The 27,255-nt window shown below is 39.9% G+C and overlaps 1 protein-coding gene across 1 annotated transcript; it reads right to left on the bottom strand.

Moving 5' to 3' along the window:
* Window positions 1-997: 997 nt before the first annotated feature.
* oprd1b (opioid receptor, delta 1b) lies at window positions 998-12,288 on the bottom strand. Its single transcript, XM_039679320.2, has 3 exons — window positions 11,798-12,288; window positions 5,839-6,191; window positions 998-4,078 (listed from the first exon to the last, which is right to left on the bottom strand). The coding sequence occupies exons 1-3, from the start codon at window positions 12,037-12,039 to the stop codon at window positions 3,546-3,548; spliced, it is 1,128 nt and encodes a 375-aa protein (XP_039535254.1). The 5' UTR covers window positions 12,040-12,288; the 3' UTR covers window positions 998-3,545.
* Window positions 12,289-27,255: the final 14,967 nt, after the last annotated feature.

Here is a 27,255-nt window from a genome sequence, read left to right as displayed (position 1 = left end):
GGTTGAGACTCTGTGTTGCACCGTAACCATTTCCAGAGTCCATTATCCCTACTGTGGCACAAGGTATACAGAACTGCAAACACCATTGCTTTAAGTGTGTGTACTGTTTTCCAAAATAACAGGTGCATTGATTCTGCTCCTCTTTGTTGGAATTTAGACAGAGCAGAAGTACTGTATATATTGAAGCAGGCCACAGTAAACAGACAGGACCCCTATTTTCAATTATGCTTTAAAACGAATCAGCTTGATAGTGAACAGATAGACGATGAAATGTTTAGTTTGACCTCCAGTGGCTGACTTTTGTCATCTGTCATCTTTTGCAGTGATTTTTGTGTGAGCCTGTCAGTGAACACCCCAGACCACTCGGTGAGTTTAACGTCTTTGTAAACTAAAGTTTAATGTGTTTTATGAAGGATTATTCCAGTGCACCTATGCAACCATTGTGGAGGTGGGGGTGGTAAAATCTTAACCGTTCTATTTCATCAGAAACGATCTTAAAACAGGGCTTTAAGTGTAAAATACCGAACTTGTCCTTTAAAGGGGGCCTATTATGCACCCTTTTACAAGATGTAAAATAAGTCTCTGATGTCCCCAGAGTTTGTATGTGAAGTTTCAGCTCAAAATACCCAACAGATCATTTTTATAGCATATTGAAGCTTCACTTCAGAAGGCCTTTATTAACCCCCTGGGGCTGTGTGAATCACTTTTATGATGGATAGATGGACTTCAACAGAAACAATTCACTGCCATTATAAAGCTTGGAAGAGCCAGGACATTTTATTTTTATGAAGGCTTAACTCTTAATTGTATTCGTCTAAAAGAAGAATGTCATATACACCTAGGATGAGTTGAGGGTGAGTAAATCATGGGCTAGTGTTCAAGAGCTCATGTAACAGCAAAACAGGACAATCTCTTGCACTGAAAATGTCAAAAGTTGTCAGTAGTGGTGTTCAGCCTCGAACTGGAGTCAGACAATAATGCCTCCTGAGCCAGAGAATATATGCTGCATGAGTTTATTGTATATCACACAAAAAATGAAGCATCTGTTTTCACCTGCAGAAAATCACCGTAAGAGTTGAATAGAACACAGTACAAGAAGTGCGCATTAAATTCTTACCCATAAACATACACAGCGAATTACACAAAACAACTCGTTATGACTAACAGTAAACAAATATATACAGAACTTATGCCTTTTCGGGGGTTGCTCAATAAACTGGTAAACTTAATACATGTAAACATCTCAGATGCAACTGAACTGCAATAAAATATTTGCTCTCCCATTCATTACTGCTGTAACCAGTATGGCTCCGGAGACTGGATCACCAACAGTTGGTACTGACAGTGTACTCCTCGCTCAGGGCAGGTCTATGCTAATATGGCAGAGTCTGTCAGCAGTTGTGGGCGGGGCCTGTACAAAGTGACATCACTTTGCCCAGGATCTGCAAACGCCGTGTTCTGAGACACTGCTTATGATTTATGGGGATTAATTAAAAGGAGTGGGTGGACTTGTATCCATAGTGGGTGTTTATGCCAAAGTTCGTGTCAAGGAAAATCTGTTCACTCTGCGGCCATATTTGCAACGCTACAAGCCTACAGTCTATGGTCTCAAGTTTCTCTGGGAACCGGGGCTTCTAACGGCAGCTGCAGTGATGTAATGACTTTACCAATCAGTGATTGGCTTTTTTCTTAGAAGGTGGGATGTATTCCGCCATACTGCGTGTTGCAGTTTCTCCCATTCATCAGTAATAGAAGTGAACCGTATTTGGTTTACACACACTGGCAACACATTTTTATGTTCAAACACTTTGTAAAAGTGATTTTTGCATAATAGGTAGCCTAATCTTTACATTTTCAAATATCTACAGTTCTCAGACTCTCTGCCACGAAGGAAAGTGCGTACGGTACGTCTGCTTAGACCCTAACATTTGGTTCCCAAACACTTTTCCACATCAAATGCATCAATTTTTTGGTGTGGATTTTAGCGTACACGCACTAGAAGGCTCCAGCTACTTTACTCAAAGCACTTATCCAATATATTGCAAAAAGGGGTCTATAGGTTGTCTGCTGAAGAGATTATGCAAAACCTTTACAAGTACCAGTGGAAAAACAGCTTTTTTAGGGCTTTTGTGTTTAATTTTTTCCAAACAAAATTTAAATCTTTAAAACAGCTTTAAGAAGAGTGACAGGCCTATCATTCAATATATCTAAAATATACATTCATCATATCATATATTGAATGATAAGCCATTCAATATATGAGATGATGAATGTATATTTTAGATACTAAGGCACACTCATCATGTGGGAAGTGAAAATTGTTTTTTCCCCCCCAACACCCATGCAATCTACAGAAAAATGGTAATAGGCTACTTTAGCTTTCACACTGACAGTTCAGATAAACAATGGTGACGTCTAATTGCCATGCATCCATAAAAATTTGATTGATGAGGAAATATGCAACCATTTCGCAAAAGTATATACAGGTTCTACAGAAAAGAAATACTCACTGCTAATACATAAACACATTTCCTGACTGGAAAAAGTTTGTTTATAACAGCTCAAGAAACTAAACTCGTTTTACAGCAAAGCTGACGTTTAGAATAAGACGCTAATATCACAAAATCAAATTTTAGATGTGGATTTGAAGAAGGTCAACAAACAGCCATTCTGCACTAATAGCAATGAAATGCAAGAATTGTTGCACTAAATACTTCATGACAAATAACTAAGAAAATATCTACGTGATAGACTCAGACTATGTCTAAATGCTGTACACTCAAAGGTTATCAAACACCTTCAGTATAGCACAACATTACACCTTCTCAAGCACCATGAAATTAACATTGTGTCAAGAGTTTATAACAGTGTATTTTAACAGCGATCCTGAAGAAAGTATTCTGTCATCCTGCAAACCATGAAATTTTGGTCCATTCTCTGTATCCGACACATCTCTTTCTCCATATATCTTTCTTCTCAGATTTAATGAAATCCTTTCATTATGGTGTGAAAAAAGACTTCTGTACATTTTCATTGTTCTGTGAAAAGTGAGCATTTTTGTCCCTTTGAATGAAACTTCCATCTTACGACTTATTTTGTTGTTTGAGAAACTGAATTTGTGTGTTCAGTACATCGTTTGGCCCCAGTAATAATGTATTTCAGTAACAAGATCCCACAAATCCCAGGGACACACATTCACTTTTATTTAAAAATCCAATTACGGGAATCCACTTTGATGGCTCGTATACCATTAATGAATGCAGATTTCCTGTTGACCATTCCAAGGCCACATTTTTTGTTTTTCCCACTGCATGATTAGAATCTTGATGGTCCAAATGATCTAATTTCCTCACTTTGGAAAACATTTTGCAGATTATCTTCCTACAAACGAACCAGTATTTTGCCTTTCTGTATACAAGCTTGTCGCCAACTTAGATTAATTTCACAGGAGTTTAAAACTCAGTGGTGGAGAACTGGGTTATCTCAGACTGCAGGTCTTTTTGTGTCCTTGGTTGCGTCCCAGGAGGCATCTGGTCCAGGTCTAGTCATGTGGGCTGCTTTATTGAATCAGACTTGGCACACACTGAGATGGGCTCTCTCGTGGCGCTACGAGCTCTTGAAAAGCTGCTGTGCTTCATGCGGGAACGAAAGGGCACACAGAATTCTCTGAAGCACCTCTTGAAGTTTTCATCCAGGAATGCGTACAAGACCGGATTGAGGCTGCTGTTCATGTAGCCAAGAGCAATACACAGGTGCCAGCAGGTGGCTATGAGCAGATTCTTGTTGTTGATCTCCACCACAGTCCTGACGATGATGAAGATATGGATAGGGGTCCAGCAGATGATGAAGGCTGCAACCACCACCAATACCATGCGGGTAATACGCCGGAGGTTCCTGTCCTTCTCTTTGGAGCCAGACAACAAGCGCACACTCTTAAGGCGAAAGATCATTAGACCATAACAGATGGTGATGACCAAGACGGGAACCACAAAGGCAAAAATGAAAACACAGATCTTGGTCACAGTATCCCAATACTGAAAATTTGAGTCTGGGAATTTCAACATGCAGATCGTTTTGCCTGGGGAGAATATATATGTAAAAGAAAAAAAGAGAGAGAGAAGAAGATTGGTTAATTCTAAAGTAATTTATTGGATTGAATTTACTGATCAGTTGTTTTGTAATTCCCTAGCTGTGAATGGCAGTGAAGCAATGCAACTGACACTGGCAGGTCACAAGATTTTGACAACATGAAGAATAGTTTGTTCATACTACTACCCATATTCATATTATATTGTAATACTGATTTAACAGCCGCAAAGTATGTTTCAAACCAAATATAGAACCTAACAGTTTGCAGTTTCGGTGCATCAGTCATTGAATTCAATCAACAGATTATTTAAAGGTGCCATCTGCGATATGGGACATTTCGACGATATGGGAAAATAAAAGCCCAGGCTATATGCGAGTGCGCAGCGTCGGAGGTGAGGCTTTTATTAGTGTGAGCGCGCTGGGGCCGGCACGTAACTTACATTCGCAGCCTGACTCATACGAGTATTCAATGTGCGGCGGCTCGCTGACAGCGACGGCTGGCAGTTTTGAAAGAGACAACCCGGTTACTGTGAACGGGGTGCACTTTATGAACATTCTGTGACGCGTGAGCAGCGCCGGGGACAGTGTGTCTGTTCGTGTGTCTATTAAGAGTAAGCGCTCGTGAGCAGGAGACACACATAAGCTTATTTATACGAGGTTGAACTGGCCGTGTGACAAAGCGGCATTAGATGGACACCACCGCGAGTTCACGGGTGAATTTAATAACGCGGAGCGTAGTTAACTAATTGATCCATATATAAGGCGCTCCGGATTATAAGGCGCACAGTTGTTTTTTGAGAAGATTAAAGGCTTTTAAGTGCACCATATAGTGCGGAAAATACGGGGTAGTTATGATATATAAAAAAATCTCAGCTCTCAGATTCTGTCAACTTTATTACGTAATTCAAACAATGCATACACTTTTGGTGCTTGTAAATGTTACACGACAGATCCCTAGCGCACGTGAACCGAACATGAACGCTGTTGAAAGATACAGTATGTTACAACTTACCAGAATGTATTCCTCATGCATAATATCGACGTGTCATTTTTTGAACTCTTCCCTGAACTGAATTTACTGAAATGTAGTAGTGGGCTATACTTTCCATACGCTTGACATCAGGTTCAAGTACACCCACAAACCGTGTGTGTTACTCGTGTATTTCAGTTCGGATGGTGGTATATGTTGCCCGCTCGATACCGCCTCCCATGGCCCAAACTGGTATTACGACACCTGCCGGGCCGGGGCTAGTAATTTAGCATGCTAATTCAGGTTAATATCTCGGCAGCACTATAACTTGTCATTTTTTTAATGACATCATCGACCTTATTTCTTCTCATTCTTTTGATGCATGTAGCTAATTTTTTTGATATTTTAACTTCAATTATTACAGATGGCACCTTTAAAAAGCACTGATTTCTTCAGAACCCGAAACAACCAATTGTCTTTATGAGCGAGCGTTGAATCATTCATTCAACTGATTTGTATAAAAAGAATGATTCGTCCACAGCAAAACTGTGTCTTGTGTATTGCTCAGACAGCGTTAACTAATTCAGCAGGGTTTTGTTAATACCGATTTTGTTAGCAGAGCAAAAATTGACAAACAGTAGTTTGACAAAATAGACAAAATAGGTATGGTAACTATCAATTTTGGATCTAAAATATAAGTTACTCAAACACTTAACATCTAGTTTATTGTGCTATAAAATTTATACTTCTATATTTTCCCCCACTCACTTTGTTCTCACCTTTATCTGTAAATGTAACTGCCATATACATGACTGGGATGCCGACAGCAGAGGACAGAATCCAAATGCAGATGTTGATGATCTTTGCTTTGACAGGTGTGCGGAAGTCCAGGGCTCTCACTGGATGGCACACGGCAATGTAACGGTCCACACTCATCATCGTCAATGTGAAAATACTGGTAAACATGTTGTAGTAGTCAATAGCCATGACCACTTTGCACAACAGCTCACCGAATGGCCAGGTGCCCATGAGGTATTTGGCACTCTGGAAGGGTAGAGTACTGGTGGCTAATGCATCGGCCAAAGCCAGATTAAAGATGTAAATGTTGGTAGCTGTCTTCATCTTTGTGTACCTTTTGAAGAAAAAAGAGCAAAAGTCAGCCTGAGAGAATCAGCTACACAAGCACTTCATAGTTTTTGAATGTCGATCAGCTGCACCTGGGTTTGCAATGATGATATGAACATTCAAGAATTCAGATGCGGATGAATGATGAATTGGATGCGCTGATTGTACATGATTGGAGGCTCCTCTCGCTTTTGCCCTTTTCATTATAAATATGAGATGATTAACATGAGCACATATTTCCATTTGTGGTTGATCATCATTTAACACCCTTCTAAACTGTATTCAACATTTATTCCAATAATTTAAATGTGAACATTAAAATAGCTTATTATCTATCTATATATATATATATATATATATATATATATATTATAGGCTATAATGGCTAAACCTCTCTCTCGGGTGTGGACTTGACGTAGTGAGGGGGCTTGCGTGTTCCATTGACCCTGGAGAACGATACCTTTGGGAGCTTGCTTTTGGTAGGGTCACCCTAGGTGGGCCGGTCTCCAGGGTAGGTTCCAGACAAACAAAGATCGGTAGCCTCACCAACCGACTATTCTGCAGAGGGCTAACCACCCACCCAAGAGAAACTATTTTGTTTTACAAAACCGATCAGAGAAAGTAGCCGGACAGCCCAACAAGGAAATGGACCCCTGCCTGCCCCCGACCAACGAGTACGATTAAACCTTCGCTGCAGGACCCGAGTCGCCACATGGAATGTCCAGACAGTCCTTCACCCCACAACTACCACCCTGCTGTCCAGAGAGCTCTGCCGCCATAACATCTCCTTGGCAAGGCTCTGTGTTCGATGGCACGGCAATGGCGAAACAACAGCAGGCGATTATTGCTATTTCTGGAGTGGCCCCGAGGACGTACAGGCCTTTATGGCGTGGTACTTGCCATCTTAAAGGCCCTCCACAAATTCCTCATCAACTGGACACCCCTGAGCGATTACTGTCGGCCCACTTTCTCATGGCTAGATGACAGTAATCGCTGCTTATGCCCCCTCCGATGTCGCTAATGAGGATGCAAAGGATGCCTTCTTTGACCAACTCCATCAGGCTGTTGGCCAAGCCACACCACACATCACCATCATCCTCACCAATGCCAATGCCTCTCTGTCTAGCAGGGATCGGTCCACAGGCTCACCTGCTGGCACAACCTTTGCTGACAGGTCTACAAACGACAACCGTAACCGCCGCCTCGTTCTCAGCCATCACAACAACCTCTGCGTTGCTGATACCTGGTTTCCCCGGAAGCTTATCCATCACTGGACATGGTAAAGCCCAGATGGCAGAACAAGGAAAGCTCTGGACCATATCCTCATCTCTCGATGCTGGAAGCCATTTGTCACCAACTGTACCGAGGAGCAGAGCTTGACAACAGAGACCAACCAGCACAGTAAGACTCAGCCTCGCCTCGACGACTCCTTACTCAGTGATCCAAACATCGTCACAGACTTCATATGCGCCATCCGCTGCACCTTTGATAACCTGACTATTGACAAGGTGAACGACTGGCAGAACTTCAAGGTCATCCAGTCAGCTCACAATGTCTTTGGCTGCTTTCGACCTTCCCCGAAAAAGCCTTGGATATCAGAGAGGACACTCCACATCATTGACCGATAGTCAATAGTCTCTCTGTGATATCGTACGATAATCAGCTCACAATTTTCTCTGTATTTTTTTTTTTACTTAATAATGGGCTGATAAATAATGGGGTTGCCTATAAAATGATGCAAATAGTTACTAAAGAAAAGATCAATGCCAAAGGCAAAAAGTGTAATCCATTGATATCTCTTTGAGATATGTCTGGAGCCCACACAGTGATCTCTTTCGAGGACTTGACATTTGAAGTCTCATAGTGCTGAAGAGAGAATACAGCACATCCATTAGTGACACTACAGTTTGTTCCTCTCTTTGTACATGGCTACACGTGTAGCGTGATGAATAAATCCATTATTATAAGTTCCATTAAGTCTTTTGTACTAAGTGCATAACATGTTTTGTTGTATATCCATGACTCATGTTTGCATCTCTTATTTTACACTGGTCCCTAATTCATAAGGAAATACTGCTTTGCTGTGCTACATTTGCAGCATTGCCATCAATCATGTGTTTCATGCTCATCAGGGCACATATTTCTGCAACAGGCCTTGTTGTTTAGAGGTAGTGCCATATATTGACCTCCGAAGGGTGTGTGTGAGTGTATAGCTAGAGAAGCAAATAGTTTTTTTGTTGCTGTTGTTTTAATCAAAAACCTTAATACTGCAGATATTTCTGCGGTCTCGTCTTTTAAGGACACTTTCGTTCCTTTCGTTGTCACACACACGAGTTACGTCAGATGACGACGAAGAAACCTATCGACTTTGATTATTAAAAAACGAGCCAATAGCAAAGACATGCCATAGGTCTACGGAATTTGCATGGCGCAACTCCGTCCCACCTTGTTGGTATAAAAGGAGGATGCCGGCAATATGCAGATATGTTTCGCTTCTGAGCCAAGAGTTTCTCTTCACTGCACAGCCATTTCTGACTTCACTCTATGAGACGAGCGACTCTCTGGTATTGATGAGATGGTGATCTCCAGTGAGTTCACACTGCCTGCTGGTCTGTGCAGTGATCTGCCTGAGTGTGTTTCTCCCTGCTCTGCTCAAGTTTTTTCCTCTCACAAAAGAGCTCGCACGTGGCACGTATTTTTAAAGATGGCTCGCCCATGCATTTCTGTTTGTGGTCGATTCATTTCTGACTCTGATGGGCACATTCTCGGTTCTGCGTGTTTAGGCATTGATCACGCTAGAGCAGCGTTTGCGGATGACTCATGTTCTCTCTGTGGGAACATGGGCATCACATCATTACGCTCGAGACTCGGTGATCTCGTTAGAGAGAGAGTCCCCTCATTCACACCCCAATCTACACCCTCCACGAGAGGTGGTACTTCGGCTGGTGGCTAAGGTAACCTGAGGGTGAGGGTGTGGAACAAAACGCAAACTGTTTGTCCGCGGATCACACCCCCCTCTTCAGTGATGCAACCCGCGAGTGTTCAGGGGATTCCCCTGGGTCTATTTACGGACGCCCCGCAGGTTTCCCTTGACGCTCCTGAATCGGATCTGATGTCCATCGCAGCATCACAGAGCAGGATAGAATCTTCAGGAAGTGAAGATTCAACAGTGCTGCCACCTTCGGGTGTGCATATGGCATTTGTCGAGTCAGATCCTGAGCATCGGTTTAGAGTGGAGTCCGTAAGGAAGCATGACCTGATTGTCAGATTCCTGAGAGGAGTGAGGAGATTGAATCCTCCTTACCCTCCTCTCGTTCCTTCTTGGGACCTCTCAGTGGTTTTAACTGCCTTGCAGAGTGCTCCCTTTGAGCCTCTGCAATCAGTGGAGATTAAATTCCAGTCTGAAGACAGCTCTGCTGGTTGCACTGGCCTCCTTCAAAAGGGTAGGGGACCTTCACACATTCTCTGTTGACGAAGCGTACCGTATGCATACCCCCCTTCTGGGCGACCCCCACATGTGTATTACCACTGTAAGCCTCTCTGAGCATGTCTTTCCCTCGCAAGCCAACTTGCCATCCCTGGGGTTGAAATATTCAACCTGCTGCTTGACACCCCAGTGTTCTCCATATGCATCCCTCTGGGTCATATGTGTATTCTCTAATTCTCTAAGTCCCATGACATTTCTTTGCCATTGGCTCGTTTTTTAATACTGGAAGTCGATAGGCTTTCTAAGCGAAACCCCATTCGTCATCATCCGATGTAACTCGGAGTGACAATGAAAGGGAACGAGGGTTACGTAACCAACACGATATTTTTACTGGGAAACCAGACAAAAATTAAAAAATGGCTCTTTGGTGCAGTGTGAGAAATAATGGATTACAACGAGGGGAAAACTTTGATTTAGATGCAATCTAAAATGCATTCATATCAAGTTTTCCGAATGCAATTGAAACTTCAGGGGGAATTATTAATGAGTTCTTTTCACACCAAACTTTCTATTGTACAGCTTCATCCTTCCAGGCTGTAGTGTCTGATGCACTATAATATTCTCTTCTGCTAGATTTTTTTCATGTCTCCTCAAAGGTAGGCAATCCAGAGATTCCGAATATGATTAGTCCATTCAGACTTTCCCTCAGGCAATGGCTTTGCACTCTTGAATATGTGCTGTGAATAGATAGAAAGATCTGAACCACTCACATGCCAAAGGCTCTATTTATATTCAAATTCTTTTTGGTTCACTTCAGTTTTCTTTTCTAAATCGAGCTGTAAAATGCATGTTCATTTTAATAGTTTAGTTTAAATGTAGGTATTCTCAAGGTAAATTATGTTAGATTGCATTGATCCATCTAACATAATTTACCTTGGTTACCTTGGAGTTCCTATTCTGTTAATTTCCTTACGACGGTCTAATGCTTATTTCATATTTGGAATGCCTGAAATGTATTATAAATAGAATGCTTTATGTGTTTATTTAAAGGAACTCTAATTAGTTCGTTATAGCTGTGTGAAATGGTTTAAACACTTTAAACTTGGGGTTAAGAATTTGGGGTTCTTCAGATAAAGACAATTTTGCAGAACCTATGGGCATTTTAAAGGTGACTCTACCCTAGTTAGGGAAGAGTTTTGACAGGCATGAAAACAAGGTGAGCGATAGAAGTAGTGTGTTAAAAAATGTTACAGGAACTTATGGGTTTAATTTTTTTTTTTAAGTTTCTTGAACTTTTAGAAAGGGTGCTTAGAGGTACATTGGTTGGGCTTGCCTGGTGGTGATCTGAACTGTTACCTAGAGGATCTTTTTGTTTTACAGTGATAAAACCAGTATTTACAAACATGACATCTAACAATGTCACGATTAGATCACAATACTGAACTCACGATACGATTTTATTGCGATACTCCAAGACATATGGTAAAAGGTTAACAAAAAATGTACAGTTGATTAAAATGCTAAATTTGATTATTACATGGGTTAAAATTAATAGGCTTGGACTTGGTGTTTGTAACCATAATAAAAATATTCATGATTCTGAAGCTGAAAATACAGAATTATTTTAGATGAATATGCTTGCACTCTTTCACTGATAGATATATTTAAAAATAATGTTTTTATTGGTAACATCAGACATCTGGCATTATCAGGACCCACGAATATTCCCACATTGCATTATTATACATTATAATCAACATTATAGTTTAATGTAGTAGCCTACTTACTCTTTTTGGGGGACTATCCACGATACATAATAATGTCACTATCCACGTATTGTTACATTCTTGTATTGCAATATATTGTGGCACGATATATTGTTAGCCTACACCCCTAATGACATCTTAACTCTGAAAAGAAACAGGCTACATGCTATATATTTTTTCTGTGTTCAAATAGGTGACACTAATTACGTTTATCTTTCTCTTAATACTTTTTGCACTTGTTATAGCCTACAGAAAGTCAACCAGCAGTTTGGGCTAAGAGCCATTTCTCAGCTAATGTCAAGATTGGTTCATTAAATAATGACTGATTATCCCAGTTGCAGATACTTTTTTTTAGCTACAAAGTCAAAATCATTGAATAAACTAGTGATTCAAAATCATTGAATAAACTAATTACCTTACCTGACCACACCGTACATAACCAGAATATTTCCAAACAGTCCCACCACGCAAATGATTGAATACAGCGCAGTGATGCACACAGCGATAGCGACCGCACTGCTGCCTCTCACCGCCTTCGGCTCGCTGCCCTCGCTCCAGTTGGACTGAAGTCCTGCTGGTTCCTCCATAAAGCTTGAGTTGTGGAGAATTGAATGATACTGTTCGAAAAAATCATTAACAGTTACTGTTGGAGGCTCCATCATGTGCTCTCCTTGTACAATGCCAAACGTAGGCTATTCTAATGTGACTCAAAAACTGGAAGAATAAAACCTATATCGTTATTATAAAAGGTTTAGAAAGATATAGAACGTCAGCTAGAAGGACAACTCCACTGGTCACTTTACGCAGCCCTCCTTTTCTCTTCTCTTCTCATCTGCTCGCGAGCGCACTCGACTTCCAACTGCGCGTGCTGCTGTGCATGCGCTCTTACTTTCTCCCTACAAACCATGTGCATGCATATTGAAACACAATGAAAATCTACGCCCACGCACAAAAGTGTCGCTCGACATTCTGTAAACATCCACGATAGCTACGCTATTTACTATTATTTCTTATATGGTTCCATTCCACTCTCTTAGAAAAAAGGTTCTAACCCATAGGGTTCTTGACTCAATTTTAAGGAACCCATTTCAAACAGGTTGTATACATGTCTTAAATAAATGCGTAATACTTTCATGTTTAACATTATCTATATTTGTCTAGTGATACAGTATATTAACATGTGTTCAATTAAAGGGATAGTTCACTTTGAAATTAATTTTTGGGATGTTTTAACTTACCTCGATGGCATCCAAGATGTAGGTGTCTTTGTTTCTGCAGTAGTTTCAGTTTTGATATTTTAAAGATCAAACCGTTTGTGTCTATCAGTCATAAAATGGATGTCTATGGGGTCCACCTCAAAGAGCATGCACAGAGAAGTCCAAATTAAACATGATTCAACTCGTAAATGTAAGTATTGATGGCCTAAGACACGAAACGAGCGTTTTGTGTGAGAACAGTATTTATTTCGATTTTACCTCTTGTAACCACAGCCACGTCCAAGTGATGTGAGGGCGGGGGCGCTTTGTGGTTGTGGTTACAAGAGGTAAAAACGATATTAATACTGTTCGTTTTCTCACACAAACCACTCATTTCGTGTTTTAGGCCATCAATGTTTACTTACATTTCCGAGTCATTAAATCATGTATAATTTGCACTTCTCTGTGCATGCTCTTTGAGGTGGACCCCATAGGCCTCCATTATATGACTGATAGACACGAACGGTTTGACCTACCCTATCTCACGACCAATTCGTACGAATTCGTACGAGTGATTAAAAAGTGGCTAATTCGTACTAATTCGTACGACCTCACTCGTGCGAATTCATACGATTTGTCTAAACCCACGTGACGGTTATGTTTAGGGGCGGGGTCAGGGGTAGGTCATTCGTACGAATTCATACGAATTGGCCAATTCGTAAAATATGTACGATTTAGCAAAAATCGTACTAATTTGTACGACTGAGGTCGTATGAATTGTTACGAATTAGCCACCTCGTAAAATTCGTACGAATTCCCGTGAGATCGGGTTGGTTTGACCTAAAAATATCAAAAAACAAAGACACCTACTTCTTGGATGCACTTGAGGCAAGCTAAAACATATCAATAATGAATTTCAAAGTGAACTATCCCTTTAACTTTAAATCAAAATCAAAATAATTAATTAAAATGTATTAGAACTAAATTTCTGTAGTAATAAAGCACCTATTTTTCTTCAAGTTCGGGTAAAGAGAGAAATTAATTTTTGTGGAAATCAGTGCAAATTTGGGGGGCTGATAATTTCTTGGCCTTGCTGCTTTGAGGTGATACATTTGTCAAGATTGTGATTCTGTCGAGCACTGCTCTTGGCTTTATTTCATGAAAAACAGGGCACCATCTGGAGGCTTTGTATTTATGTCAAGCTGTTACAGCATGTTGTTTTGGTACCTCTTAAGACATTATTAGACTCTTAAGTTCATTCAAGTTGCCAGAATTCTACATGTACTTTCATGTTAATTCAACTCATTCTACATCAATGCATAACACATGTCACATCCTTCATTAATGGCTTACATTTACAGTAGGCCTACATGTGCTAAGAGGCATAATATTTAAGTTTGACCCTCAGGGGTAAATTTGCAATTAGCACACGTTTTGATAATGGAATCCTGTTCAACTGATTACGTGATTAGTTAAATCGAAAAAAAGATTCTTCACCATTCTGTGGCTTCTAATCGCAGCGGAAATGAAATTATATAACAGAGAATCAATTTCAAGCACTTGACAATATCCTCCCTGCATGGCTCTGGCTCTCTACTGTTGCAACATTGTGCTTTTTATCTAAAATTTATGATGAGCGATGTTAAAAGTTACCTTTTGTGTCCGCTTTGTATCACTCAGGAAACAGGATGATTTCTCTGGGGCTTGTTAAAAGAACAGATCAAACAAACAGAGATAAACAAAATAACAGAGTACTGTTTTTATAATGAAATGTTATGCTCTTTCACACAGAACAGAAATCTTCCATGATTTAAAAAGACTAAATGTGCTAGAAGAGTTCTTTCGAGTGAATTATCTGGTTTCCTAACGAGAGTGAAATTACATTTGACTTGCATGACATTAGTATAAATGAATGAATCTGTATAATGGATGTTAGACAGTGAATTTCAGTGCCGCCACGGACTTACATCTTCTCCACTGAGTCTGTTTTGCTTCATAGGTCACCATATTAGCTGGCCAGTAGACTCTTAAACTGAGAGAGCATCTGTTGTTACAGATGGCTCGATAAATAAGACTTGATGAGAGAGACTGGATCATTAACTTGCAGACCATTCCAGTTCTTCCCAGACAAAATATTTCTGGAAGTTCTCAGTACACTGCCATCATTTTTTACTCCTTTTCTATGATTTAAGAGTTACCAGTTCTACCTGTGATTTATGTCGGGTTTGTCGGAGACCAGATGCTAAGTTTGGCCACTTGGAAGTCTTCATCAGATTGAAGTCTGCTTTAGCCTGACAGGTCCAAGAGCCAGATGCACACATTGAACCATCTGATCTTTAGCCAAACCGCCGTTTAGTTGCGACTGAACTGACCGTATGCCATCTAGAGAAAAATATGACGGAATATTGGCAAAATAAAATCCTGAGCCTTTTTATATTTTTGAAAATTGTCTCTAAAATTGTCAACGAGAGAATGAGAAATGTTTCTGGATCTTCATGTGATTTTGATATCTAGCCACACATTGAAAACCTTGCCAAGAAAAAAAGATCATGGTGTGTCACCAAGATGAGTGTGAAAAAACAATCAAAATGTTAAAGTTTTATTTCCAATATAATACTGTCTCTTACTTTAAGTTTGAATAACCACTAGATCAAATAATAGATAAGGACAAAACAGAATAATTAACATCGCAATCATAGCCAATGTTGACACAGGAATTAATGCATGTATGCAAATCTGAGGGAAATGCTTAATGCAGGTTTTCAACCAGGGGACAAATTTGTAAATGCAGCTATATTGCTCACTGGTTTGAATGGTCAGGTCACTTCAAGTGGCTTTGGATCAGCACTTGATAATAATAATCTGATTATATATTCTTTCTTTAAAATTAAGGCCTCAATAAAGCTATTTACATTTGGACAAGATACCCAACACTATCTCACGACCAATTCGTACGAATTCGACGCATGATTAAAAAGTGGCTAATTCGTACGACCTCACTCGTACTAATTCGTACGATTTGTCTAAACCCACGTGATGGTTAGGTTTAGGGGCGGGGTAAGGGGTAGGTCATTCGTATGAATTCATACGAATTGGCCAATTCGTAAAATATGTACGATTTAGCAAAATCGTATTAATTCGTACGAGTGAGGTCGTATGAATTGTTACGAATTAGCCACTTTTTAATCATTCGTCGAATTCGTACGACTTGGTCGTGAGATCGGGTTGGGATACCAAGCACAGAATAATACATGCATAATTTATTTCTTTACCCATGTAATAATATCTGCTGTTAAATATTTTCAGTATTTGTGGTTAAATGGATCATGTACTGCTCAAATATCACGTATTGAATTGTTATGAAGCCTTAGTTTGCACAAGACTCAGTGCATGATAAGATGGTGGGTTTGCTTAATTATCATTAATGTTAAGGACAGAACAGCCACGAATGCCATTAGCATTTAATCAGTGTTTCTGCCTCTTGTCATTAACAGAACTGATGAATTCAAGCCAGTGGGAATCTAGAGTGAAACATTTCTACTGTTTACTGGGGATGTTCATTTAAATAAAATAAAATAAAATAAAATAAAAACTTTATAAGTTTGTTTTTGTTTAAAAAAAACACCTGTCTGCCTGTTCCTTTCTTCATTGATTTTTCCTCCAAGAACAACATCCTTGCTAAAAGGCATATTGTCTGTTGTCGGCATTCTATTCACAATTATAGTTTAAAAGGCTGCAATGCATGTCAAAATAATACGTAACATGTACTCCCCATTTTTTATTTGCATCACAGACTGCAAGTTTTTGTTTTGTTATTGTTTCTTCCAAATTGATTTTCCTTGGAAAATATGTACAGTACATATAACATGAGCAGCGGTAAAGTTTGATGGGTCTTTTTAGTTTTTGTTTTTTGGGGGTCTGGTTGATTAGATCACGGGTCACTGGTGCATTAGATTGATGAGAGTAGCCAGCGGGGAATAAATATCCTTCTGCCCACATATTGGAACAGATCTTCTGGCAGCCATCAACACTTTGAGACTGAGAAATCTGTCTATCACCTCTCATTTACATCCATATCTGACCTTCCAGGCTAAGATGAGCTTCTGCTGTAGAAATAAGCTACTCCAAGCTCAAATTCATTGTAACATCCATTGTGAGCTATATTGCATTTCTGATGAATGCATATTGACCATCTACTTCAAGTGCCATCACTGTTTTGATAAACAAATAATACATTTTTTCCTAAAGTTACATTTACATCTAAGCAAGTTAGTTTTTTTTAATGAAGTGGGGTTTTATTCTTGACTGTTTTAACTTTAACTTATGACCAACATACTTCACTATAGTGCTTTTCTTTGTTCATTTTTTGCAATACAATCGTGAATCAGCTCTCAACTGTCTTCTACAGGCCTCTAAATTGCTTTTGTAAATACATGGTGATGTTGCTGTAATACAGTTAATGCAATTACTGCTGAAAAGACGCCCATAGAGTCTGCCTGGCAACTCATTCAACAGAGATGTGAGATGTGCATCTTGGGTAGCTGGCTAAATTATGTTGTTGTTTTTTTAGTTCTTTCGAAAGCAACTTAGTTTAATTATTTGGATCCTTAAAAAGCACTCTGGTTGTATTGAATTTCAGTATCGCCTCTCTCCGGTCAGACTCGAGCATATGCCTTCACAGTTAAACCCTGACAATTCATTGCAATTATGTACAATAAAAATAAAAAATAAATCCCTTAGCTGATTTTGAGTTACACAAATGTATTTATCTTCAATTTTAGATGCATCTAGGGAAAAACAGATTTCAATATTTTATAAAGATGAGTGGGCACTAAGAGCAATCATCGACCTCCTAAAGTCATGATGGTTGAGGTCTAATGGAACACATTAGATGTTTGATAGAATGAGTCTTAGTCCTTTGATACCTCTGCAAAAAATGATCCAAGAGGTCCTATAATGGATTCTCTCAGTAAAACGTAGTTGTCATGGGAACAGCTGACTCACTTCATCCTCAGCAAGGGGGCTAGAGTTATGTTTGTATGTGTGCTATATACAGATTATGTGGACATATTTTTGTTGTTTATTTGTTTTTTTAAAGTTTGTTTATTGAAATACTTTTCACATTTTCCAAATCCAGAGGACATAACCTATCACACTCCAAAATTGATTGACTGATCCGAACTGTGACAAGTGAGAAATGTACAGCTATTATCGACTGACTTTATAGGATAACAACCTGAATGATTGAGCATTATTCAATTATTTTATCATTTTACCTGTAGGCCTAACTATTATCTTAAAGCTTTTGCTATAAGAAAAAAAAATAGTTGCTATGTACAAAACAATTATCTCAACTAAAATATGAATAACAATATAATTCAAATTTATGTTCATAGTGGTTTTCACAATACATATCGATTCAAGGCAGCTTTAAAGGAAATACATAGGCCTATGCCTTACAATTTAGAGTGATCTGTTGTCAGCGGTGACTGTATTTGTTTTAAGGCAGAAACAATGAGCTCATTGAGGTAATGAATACATGTTGTCAATAAAATTATATTGAAAATTTAGTTGCATGTTAATTCAGTTAGCTTCTGAGGTCCTAGCAGGAGTTGGCAGTCCTCCTTTTCACAGGTGCTGGCTGGAGCAATCGGTAACTAAGGGTATGTTTAAAGGTACAATATGTAGGATTTTTGCAGTAAAATATCCAAACACCACTAAGCCAATGTTATATATTTTGTTTAGTTGATTACTTACAATATCCCCAATGTTTCCAACTATTTGTAAATCGTGAGAAAACTGCTATTTTAACTAAGGAAACGGGACGTGTGAGCAGGGGTGAGGAGTCGCCAGTCAATGGCGTCATATCCGCATTACCCTTGGTTTCCGCTCGTACTGCCATATCCATGGCGACAGACGTGGACAATTGGGTTTATGTTTAGCAGGACGCTCACACTGTTGTTGTTTTGTTCAAACATTATAAGCAGCAGTAAACATGGCAAGCAGACTTTGAGAGGCATAAACGGAGATCTAAATCTATCGAGATGCCGAGAACTCCACGTCCGCGACTAACTTAGACTTGACAGAAAAGCGAGTGTTGCATGTACTTCATTAGACAGGTGAGCAAATGTACATAAAACTAATCAATGCTATTTAGTTCAACATGATAAAATGTTAGAATATGATCTGTATGTTATTCTAATCTTGATCTAGCTTACTGCTAGTCTCATACAGCCAACAAACAACCTAACAACATTCAATACACTCAAATGGCGTTTAGTGTGACTATTAGAACAAGTGAAACAGTGCTGCGTTAAGTTACCTATCAAGTTTAATTTGTCTAATAAACTGACCTGTATGGGTAGTAATTCAGCACTTGCGTGTAACGTTAGTTTGGTAGAATGAAATGTCCTTATTCCTTTATATCCGCGGGACTTGCGTTGCGTGTTACGCTGGTATACGTCTCTTATTAGAAATCGAGCAATACTTCACACCACATCATGTTAAAATAAAGTATTCACCATTTTTTGTTTTTTTGGGGGGTTTTTTGGGTGCGAAAAAATAAGTTTCTTCAATCTTCTTGAAACTCTGGATTCTGATAGAGTGCCATGGGACATAGACCTGAGTGCAAAAATGGAGGCTCTAGACCCTTCCAGATCTGAGATATTGAGATCCCACGTAGCATTTATGCCATTATAAATATATCAATATCTCAGCTCTGGAAGGGTCTAGAGCCTCCATTTTTTCACTCAGGTCTAAGTCTCATGGCCCTCTATCAGAATCCAGAGTTTCAAGAAGATTGGAGAAACTTATTTTTTTCGCACCAAAAAAAAAAAAGCGAAAGGGGTAACACTGTCGTTTTTTTTTTTTTTTGGGGTCAAAATTTTGAGTATCTCCAATCTTCTTGAAACTCTGGATTCTGATAGAGGGCCATGAGACTTAGACCTGTGTGCAAAAATGGAGGCTCTAGACCCTTCCAGAGCTGAGATATTGAGATATTTATAATGCATAAATGCTACGTGGGATCTCAATATCTCAGCTCTGGAAGGGTCTAGAGCCTCCATTTTTGCACTCAGGTCTAAGTCTCATGGCCCTCTATCAGAATCCAGAGTTTTGAGAAGATTGGAGAAACTTTTTTTTCGCACAAAAAAAAAAAATGAAACGGGGTTAACACTGTCGTTTTTTTTTTGTTGTTTTTTTTGGTCAAAATTTTGAGTAGGCTCCCCTGAAAGCCTACTTTAAGACATTTAGGAGGAGCTCTAACACTGTCCCTTTTTTGTGTCGCATATATTTTGATTTTCTGTACATTAAGGTTCCTGAAATAAATGATGATATTAAAAATGTGTCAGTGTTTATTCCCTCAATTGTATTTCCGAACATCTGTCTCCACTAATAAATGCAATGGGCGTGGTTCAGCGAAGTCTGTAGTGGGAGAGTGGGGAGGGGATGGAGCCGAGCGGTGAATAAGTGAGTCAAGTTCAAATGACAAACACCTGTCTGTGATTTCAGTAAAATTTCAATCTTGGCGTGAGGAGACCGCATATAAGCGGGCCGTGCTGACATTAGTGTGTGGAGTGGGTCTATAAACTTTAGCCTATCAGTGAAGCTGTTTTCAGCGAGAAGAGGATTACTACGTCTGTATCCAGAAAGCTGTGTCCAGCGGAAAGGGTAACCTATTAATTATCATCTGTTTCTGTTGCCTTTTTGATATTTTTAGTTAATGTTATTTGAGCGCGACCAGGCGCTGTAAAAGAGCCTTGTAAATAAAAGTGCACGAGTTCCAGCATTTGCCGACCCTGTGTTTCCTTCCATCACCCACACACAACGAATCTGTTTTGCATCACACTATTGTTTTAAATGCCCGAACATGCACCAAAAAGTGTTAAAGTCAGTCAGGGAGGATCGGAAAATAGGGCTCCCCCGAAAGCCACTTTGTAATTCGAACCCTGATTTATGCATTATAAATATCTCAATATCTCAGCTCTGGAAGGGTCTAGAGCCTCCATTTTTGCACTCAGGTCTAAGTCTCATGGCCCTCTATCAGAATCCAGAGTTTCAAGAAGATTGGAGAAACCTTTTTTTTTCACACTAAAAGTGTTTTTTTTTTCTGTCAAAATTTTGAGTATCTCCAATCTTCTTGAAACTCTGGATTCTGATAGAGGGCTATGAGACTTAGACCTGAGTGCAAAATGCAGGCTCTAGACCCTTCCAGAGCTGAGATATTGAGATCCCACGTAGAATTTATGCATTATAAATATCTCAATATCTCAGCTCTGGAAGAGTCTAGAACCTCAGTTTTTGCACTCAGGTCTAAGTCTCATGGCCCTCTATCAGAATCCAGAGTTTCAAGAAGATTGGAGAAACTTTTTTTTCACACCAAAAAAGAAAAACGAAAGGGTAACTCTGTCGTTTTTTTGGGGGGGGTCAAAATTTTGAGTATCGCCAATCTTCTTGAAACTCTGGATTCTGATAGAGGGCCATGAGACTTAGACTTGAGTGCCAAAATGGAGGCTCTAGACCCTTCCAGAGCTGAGATATTGAGATACCACGTAGAGTTTCAAGAAGATTGGAGAAACTTTTTTTTTTCACATAAAAAAAAAAAAACGAAAGGGGTAACACTGTCGTTTTTTTTAGGTCAAAATTTTGAGTATCTCCAATCTTCTTGAAACTCTGGATTCTAATAGAGGGCCATGAGACTTAGACCTGAGTGCAAAAATGGAGGCTCTAGACCCTTCCAGAGCTGAGATATTGAGATGTTTATAATGCATAAATGCTACGTATCTCAATATCTCAGCTCTGGAAGGGTCTAGAGCCTCCGTTTTTGCCCTCAGGTCTTAGTCTCATGGCCCTCTATCAGAATCTAGAGTTTTGAGAAGATTGGAGAAACTTTTTTTTTCGCACCAAAAAAAAAAAAAAAAAAAAACGAAAAGGGTTAGTAACACTGTCGTTTTTTTTTGGGTCAAAATTTTGAGAATTTCCAATCTTCTTGAAACTCTGGATTCTGACAGAGGGCCATGAGACTTAGACCTGAGTGCAAAAACAGAGGCTCTAGACCCTTCCAGAGCTGAGATATTGAGATACAACGTAGCATTTATCCATTATAAATATCTCAATATCTCAGCTCTGGAAGGGTCTAGAGCCTCCGTTTTTGCACTCAGGTCTAAGTCTCATGGCCTTTTATCAGAATCCAGAGTTTCAAGAAGATTGGAGAAACTTTTTTTTTCACACAAACAAAAAAACGAAAGGGGTCCGTACCACTGTCGGTTTTTTTTTTGGGGTCAAAATTTTGAGTATCTCCGATCTTCTTGAAACTATGGATTCTGATAGAGGGCCATGAGACTTAGACCTAAGTGCCAAAATGGAGGCTCTAGACCCTTCCAGAGCTGAGATATTGAGATCCCACATAGCATTTATGCCAGTGTTCGAATTACGGGGGAGCTAAGGTGAGCTCGGCTCCCCTGAAAAGGACCTGGGCTCCCCTGAAAGCCTACTTTGAAACATTTAGGAGGAGCTCTAACACGGTCCCTTTTTTGTGTTGCATATATTTTGATTTTCTGTACATTAAGGTTCCTGAAATAAATGATGATATTAAAAATGTGTCAGTGTTTATTCCCTCAATAGTATTTCCGAACATCTGTCTCCTCCACTAATAAATGCAATGGGCGGGGTTCAGCGAAGTCTGTAGCGGGAAAGTGGGGAGGGGACGGAGCCGAGTGGTGAATAAGTGAGTCAAGTTCAAATGACAAACACCTGTCTGGGATTTCAGTAAAATTTCAATCTTGGCGTGAGGAGACCACATATAAGCGGGCCGTGCTGACATTAGTGTGTGAGAGAGAGACTGGGAGCTCGTGCACGTATCCTGAGAGAAAGTGACTTCTGAAAGCTGTATCCAGCGGAAAGAGTGGGTCTATACACTTTAGCCTATCCAGTGAAGCTGGTTTCAGCGAGAAGAGGATTACTACATCTTTATCCAGAAAGCTGTGTCCAGCGGAAAGAGTAACCTATTAATTATCATCTGTTTCTGTTGCCTTTTTGATATTTTTAGTTAATGTTATTTGACCGCGACCAGGCGCTGTAAAAGAGCCTTGTAAATAAAAGTGCACGAGTTCCAGCATTTGCCGACCCTGTGTCTCCTTCCATCACTCACACACAACAAACCTGTTTTGCATCACACTATTGTTTTAAATGCCAAAACATGCACCAAAAAGTGTTAAAGTCAGTCAGGGAACATTGGAAAATAGGACTCCCCCGAAAGCCACTTTGTAATTCGAACCCTGATTTATGCATTATAAATATCTCTATATCTCAGCTCTGGAAGGGTCTAGAGCCTCCATTTTTGCACTCAGGTCTAAGTCTCATGGCCCTCTATCAGAATCCAGAGTTTCAAGAAGATTGGAGAAACTTTTTTTTTCATACCAAAAAAAAAACGAAAGGGGTAACTGTCGTTTTTTTTGGGGGGTCAAAATTTTGAGTATCTCCAATCTTCTTGAAACTCTGGATTTTGATAGAGGGCTATGAGACTTAGACCTGAGTGCAAAAACGGAGGCTCTAGACCCTTCCAGAGCTGAGATATTGAGATAATTATAATGGATAAATGCTACGTGGTATCTGAATATGTCAGCTCTGGAAGGGTCTAGAGCCTCCATTGTTGTACTCGGGTCGAAGTCTCATGGCCCTCTATCAGAATCCAGAGTTTTGAGAAGATTGGGGATACTTAATTTTTCGCCCAAAAAAAAAAAAACGTAAGGGGTAACACTGTCGTTTTTTTTTCTGGTCGAAATTTTGATTTTTGATATCTCAGCTCTGGAAGGGTCTAGAGCCTCCATTGTTGCACTCAGGTCTAAGTCTCATGGCCATCTATCAGAATCCAGAGTTTTGAGAAGATTGGGGAAACTTAATTTTTCGCCCCCCCCAAAAAAAACGTAAGGGGTAACACTGTCGTTTTTTTTCTGGTCGAAATTTTGATTTTTAATATCTCAGCTCTGGAAGGGTCTAGAGCCTCCATTGTTGCACTCATGTCTAAGTCTCATGGCCCTCTATCAGAATCCAGAGTTTTGAAAAGATTGGTGAAACTTAATTTTTCGCCCCCCAAAAAAAACGTAAGGGGTAACACTGTCGTTTTTTTTTCTGGTCGAAATTTTGATTTTTGATATCTCAGCTCTGGAAGGGTCTAGAGCCTCCATTGTTGCACTCAGGTCGAAGTCTCATGGCCCTCTATCAGAATCCAGAGTTTTGAGAAGATTGGGGAAACTTAATTTTTGGCCCCCCCCCCCAAAAAAAAAACGTAAGGGGTAACACTGTCGTTTTTTTTTTCTGGTCGAAATTTTGATTTTTGATATCTCAGCTCTGGAAGGGTCTAGAGCCTCCATTGTTGCACTCATGTCTAAGTCTCATGGCCCTCTATCAGAATCCAGAGTTTTGAAAAGATTGGTGAAACTTAATTTTTCGCCCCCCAAAAAAAACGTAAGGGGTAACACTGTCGTTTTTTTTTCTGGTCGAAATTTTGATTTTTGATATCTCAGCTCTGGAAGGGTCTAGAGCCTCCATTGTTGCACTCAGGTCGAAGTCTCATGGCCCTCTATCAGAATCCAGAGTTTTGAGAAGATTGGGGATACTTAATTTTTCGCCCAAAAAAAAACGTAAGGGGTAACAATGTCGTTTTTTTTTTTTCTGGTCGAAATTTTGATTTTTGATATCTCAGCTCTGGAAGGGTCTAGAGCCTCCATTGTTGCACTCAGGTCTAAGTCTCATGGCCCTCTATCAGAATCCAGAGTTTTGAGAAGATTGGGGAAACTTAATTTCCCCCCCCCCCCCCCCCCCCAAAAAAAAAAAACGTAAGGGGTAACACTGTCGCTTTTTTTTCTGGTCGAAATTTAGATTTTTGATATCTCAGCTCTGGAAGGGTCTAGAGCCTCCATTTTTGCACTCAGGTCGAAGTCTCATGGCCCTCTATCAGAATCCAGAGTTTTGAGAAGATTGGGGATACTTAATTTTTCGCCCCCCCAAAAAAACGTAAGGGGTAACACTGTCGTTTTTTTTTCTGGTCGAAATTTTGATTTTTGATATCTCAGCTCTGGAAGGGTCTAGAGCCTCCATTGTTGCACTCAGGTCGAAGTCTCATGGCCCTCTATCAGAATCCAGAGTTTTGAGAAGATTGGGGATACTTAATTTTTCGCCCAAAAACAAAAAACGTAAGGGGTAACACTGTCGTTTTTTTTTTCTGGTCGAAATTTTGATTTTTGATATCTCAGCTCTGGAAGGGTCTAGAGCCTCCATTGTTGCACTCAGGTCTAAGTCTCATGGCCCTCTATCAGAATCCAGAGTTTTGAAAAGATTGGGGAAACTTAATTTTTCGCCCCCCAAAAAAAACGTAAGGGGTAACACTGTCGTTTTTTTTTCTGGTCGAAATTTTGATTTTTGATATCTCAGCTCTGGAAGGGTCTAGAGCCTCCATTGTTGCACTCAGGTCGAAGTCTCATGGCCCTCTATCAGAATCCAGAGTTTTGAGAAGATTGGGGAAACTTAATTTTTCGCCCAAAAAAAAACGTAAGGGGTAACACTGTCGTTTTTTTTTTTCTGGTCGAAATTTTGATTTTTGATATCTCAGCTGTGGAAGGGTCTAGAGCCTCCATTGTTGCACTCAGGTCTAAGTCTCATGGCCCTCTATCAGAATCCAGAGTTTTGAGAAGATTGGGGAAACTTAATTCCCCCCCCCCCCCCAAAAAAAAAAAACGTAAGGGGTAACACTGTCGTTTTTTTTTCTGGTCGAAATTTAGATTTTTGATATCTCAGCTCTGGAAGGGTCTAGAGCCTCCATTGTTGCACTCAGGTCGAAGTCTCATGGCCCTCTATCAGAATCCAGAGTTTTGAGAAGATTGGGGATACTTAATTTTTTGCCCAAAAAAAAAAACGTAAGGGGTAACACTGTCGTTTTTTTTCTGGTCGAAATTTAGATTTTTGATATCTCAGCTCTGGAAGGGTCTAGAGCCTCAATTGTTGCACTCAGGTCTAAGTCTCATGGCCCTCTATCAGAATCCATAGTTTTGAGAAGATTGGGGATACTTAATTTTTCGCCCCCCCAAAAAAAAACGTAAGGGGTAACACTGTCGTTTTTTTTTCTGGTCGAAATTTTAATTTTTGATATCTCAGCTCTGGAAGGGTCTAGAGCCTCCATTGTTGCACTCAGGTCGAAGTCTCATGGCCCTCTACCAGAATCCAGAGTTTTGAGAAGATTGGGGATACTTAATTTTTCGCCCAAAAAAAAAACCGTAAGGGGTAACACTGTCGTTTTTTTTTTCTGGTCGAAATTTTGATTTTTGATATCTCAGCTCTGGAAGGGTCTAGAGCCTCCATTGTTGCACTCAGGTCTAAGTCTCATGGCCCTCTATCAGAATCCAGAGTTTTGAGAAGATTGGGGAAACTTAATTTTTCGCCCCCCCAAAAAAAACGTAAGGGGTAACACTGTCGTTTTTTTTTCTGGTCGAAATTTTGATTTTTGATATCTCAGCTCTGGAAGGGTCTAGAGCCTCCATTGTTGCACTCAGGTCTCAGTCTCATGGCCCTCTATCAGAATCCAGAGTTTTGAGAAGATTGGGGAAACTTAATTTTTCGCCCCCCCCAAAAAAAACGTAAGGGGTAACACTGTCGTTTTTTTTTCTGGTCGAAATTTTGATTTTTGATATCTCAGCTCTGGAAGGGTCTAGAGCCTCCATTGTTGCACTCAGGTCTAAGTCTCATGGCCCTCTATCAGAATCCAGAGTTTTGAAAAGATTGGGGAAACTTAATTTTTCGCCCCCCAAAAAAAACGTAAGGGGTGACACTGTCGTTTTTTTTTCTGGTCGAAATTTTGATTTTTGATATCTCAGCTCTGGAAGGGTCTAGAGCCTCCATTGTTGCACTTAGGTCGAAGTCTCATGGCCCTCTATCAGAATCCAGAGTTTTGAGAAGATTGGGGAAACTTAATTTTTCGCCCAAAAAAAAAAACGTAAGGGGTAACACTGTCGTTTTTTTTTTCTGGTCGAAATTTAGATTTTTGATATCTCAGCTCTGGAAGGGTCTAGAGCCTCCATTGTTGCACTCAGGTCGAAGTCTCGTGGCCCTCTATCAGAATCCAGAGTTTTGAGAAGATTGGGGATACTTAATTTTTTCCCCCCCAAAAAAAACGTAAGGGGTAACACTGTCGTTTTTTTTTTCTGGTCGAAATTTTGATTTTTGATATCTCAGCTCTGGAAAGGTCTAGAGCCTCCATTGTTGCACTCAGGTCTAAGTCTCATGGCCCTCTATCAGAATCCAGAGTTTTGAGAAGATTGGGGATACTTAATTTTTCGCCCCCCCAAAAAAAACGTAAGGGGTAACACTGTCGTTTTTTTTTCTGGTCGAAATTTTGATTTTTGATATCTCAGCTCTGGAAGGGTCTAGAATCTCCATTGTTGCACTCAGGTCGACGTCTCATGGCCCTCTATCAGAATCCAGAGTTTTGAGAAGATTGGGGATACTTAATTTTTTGCCCAAAAAAAAAACGTAAGGGGTAACACTGTCGTTTTTTTTTCTGGTCGAAATTTTGATTTTTGATATCTCAGCTCTGGTAGGGTCTAGAGCCTCCATTGTTGCACTCAGGTCTAAGTCTCATGGCCCTCTATCAGAATCCAGAGTTTTGAGAAGATTGGGGAAACTTAATTTTTG

Source organism: Pimephales promelas, chromosome 12 (genome assembly GCF_988280905.1).
Source record: "Pimephales promelas chromosome 12, fPimPro1.hap1.1, whole genome shotgun sequence".
In the NCBI taxonomy this organism is placed as follows: domain Eukaryota; kingdom Metazoa; phylum Chordata; class Actinopteri; order Cypriniformes; family Leuciscidae; genus Pimephales; species Pimephales promelas.
The sequence above is the reverse complement of the archived record's forward strand: the minus strand, read 5'-3'. Positions and strand labels throughout refer to the sequence as shown.

Bases quoted from the DNA above. Each gene is read 5' to 3' on its own strand.
- oprd1b (XM_039679320.2), bottom strand. From the start codon at position 12,039: ATGATGGAGCCTCCAACAGTAACTGTTAATGATTTTTTCGAACAGTAT. The intron at 6,192-11,797 runs GTAAGGTAATTA...TTTCTTCAAAAG, and splicing joins GTTATGTACGGTGTGGTCAG to GTACACAAAGATGAAGACAG. The intron at 4,079-5,838 runs GTGAGAACAAAG...TATTCTCCCCAG, and splicing joins AGTTACATTTACAGATAAAG to GCAAAACGATCTGCATGTTG.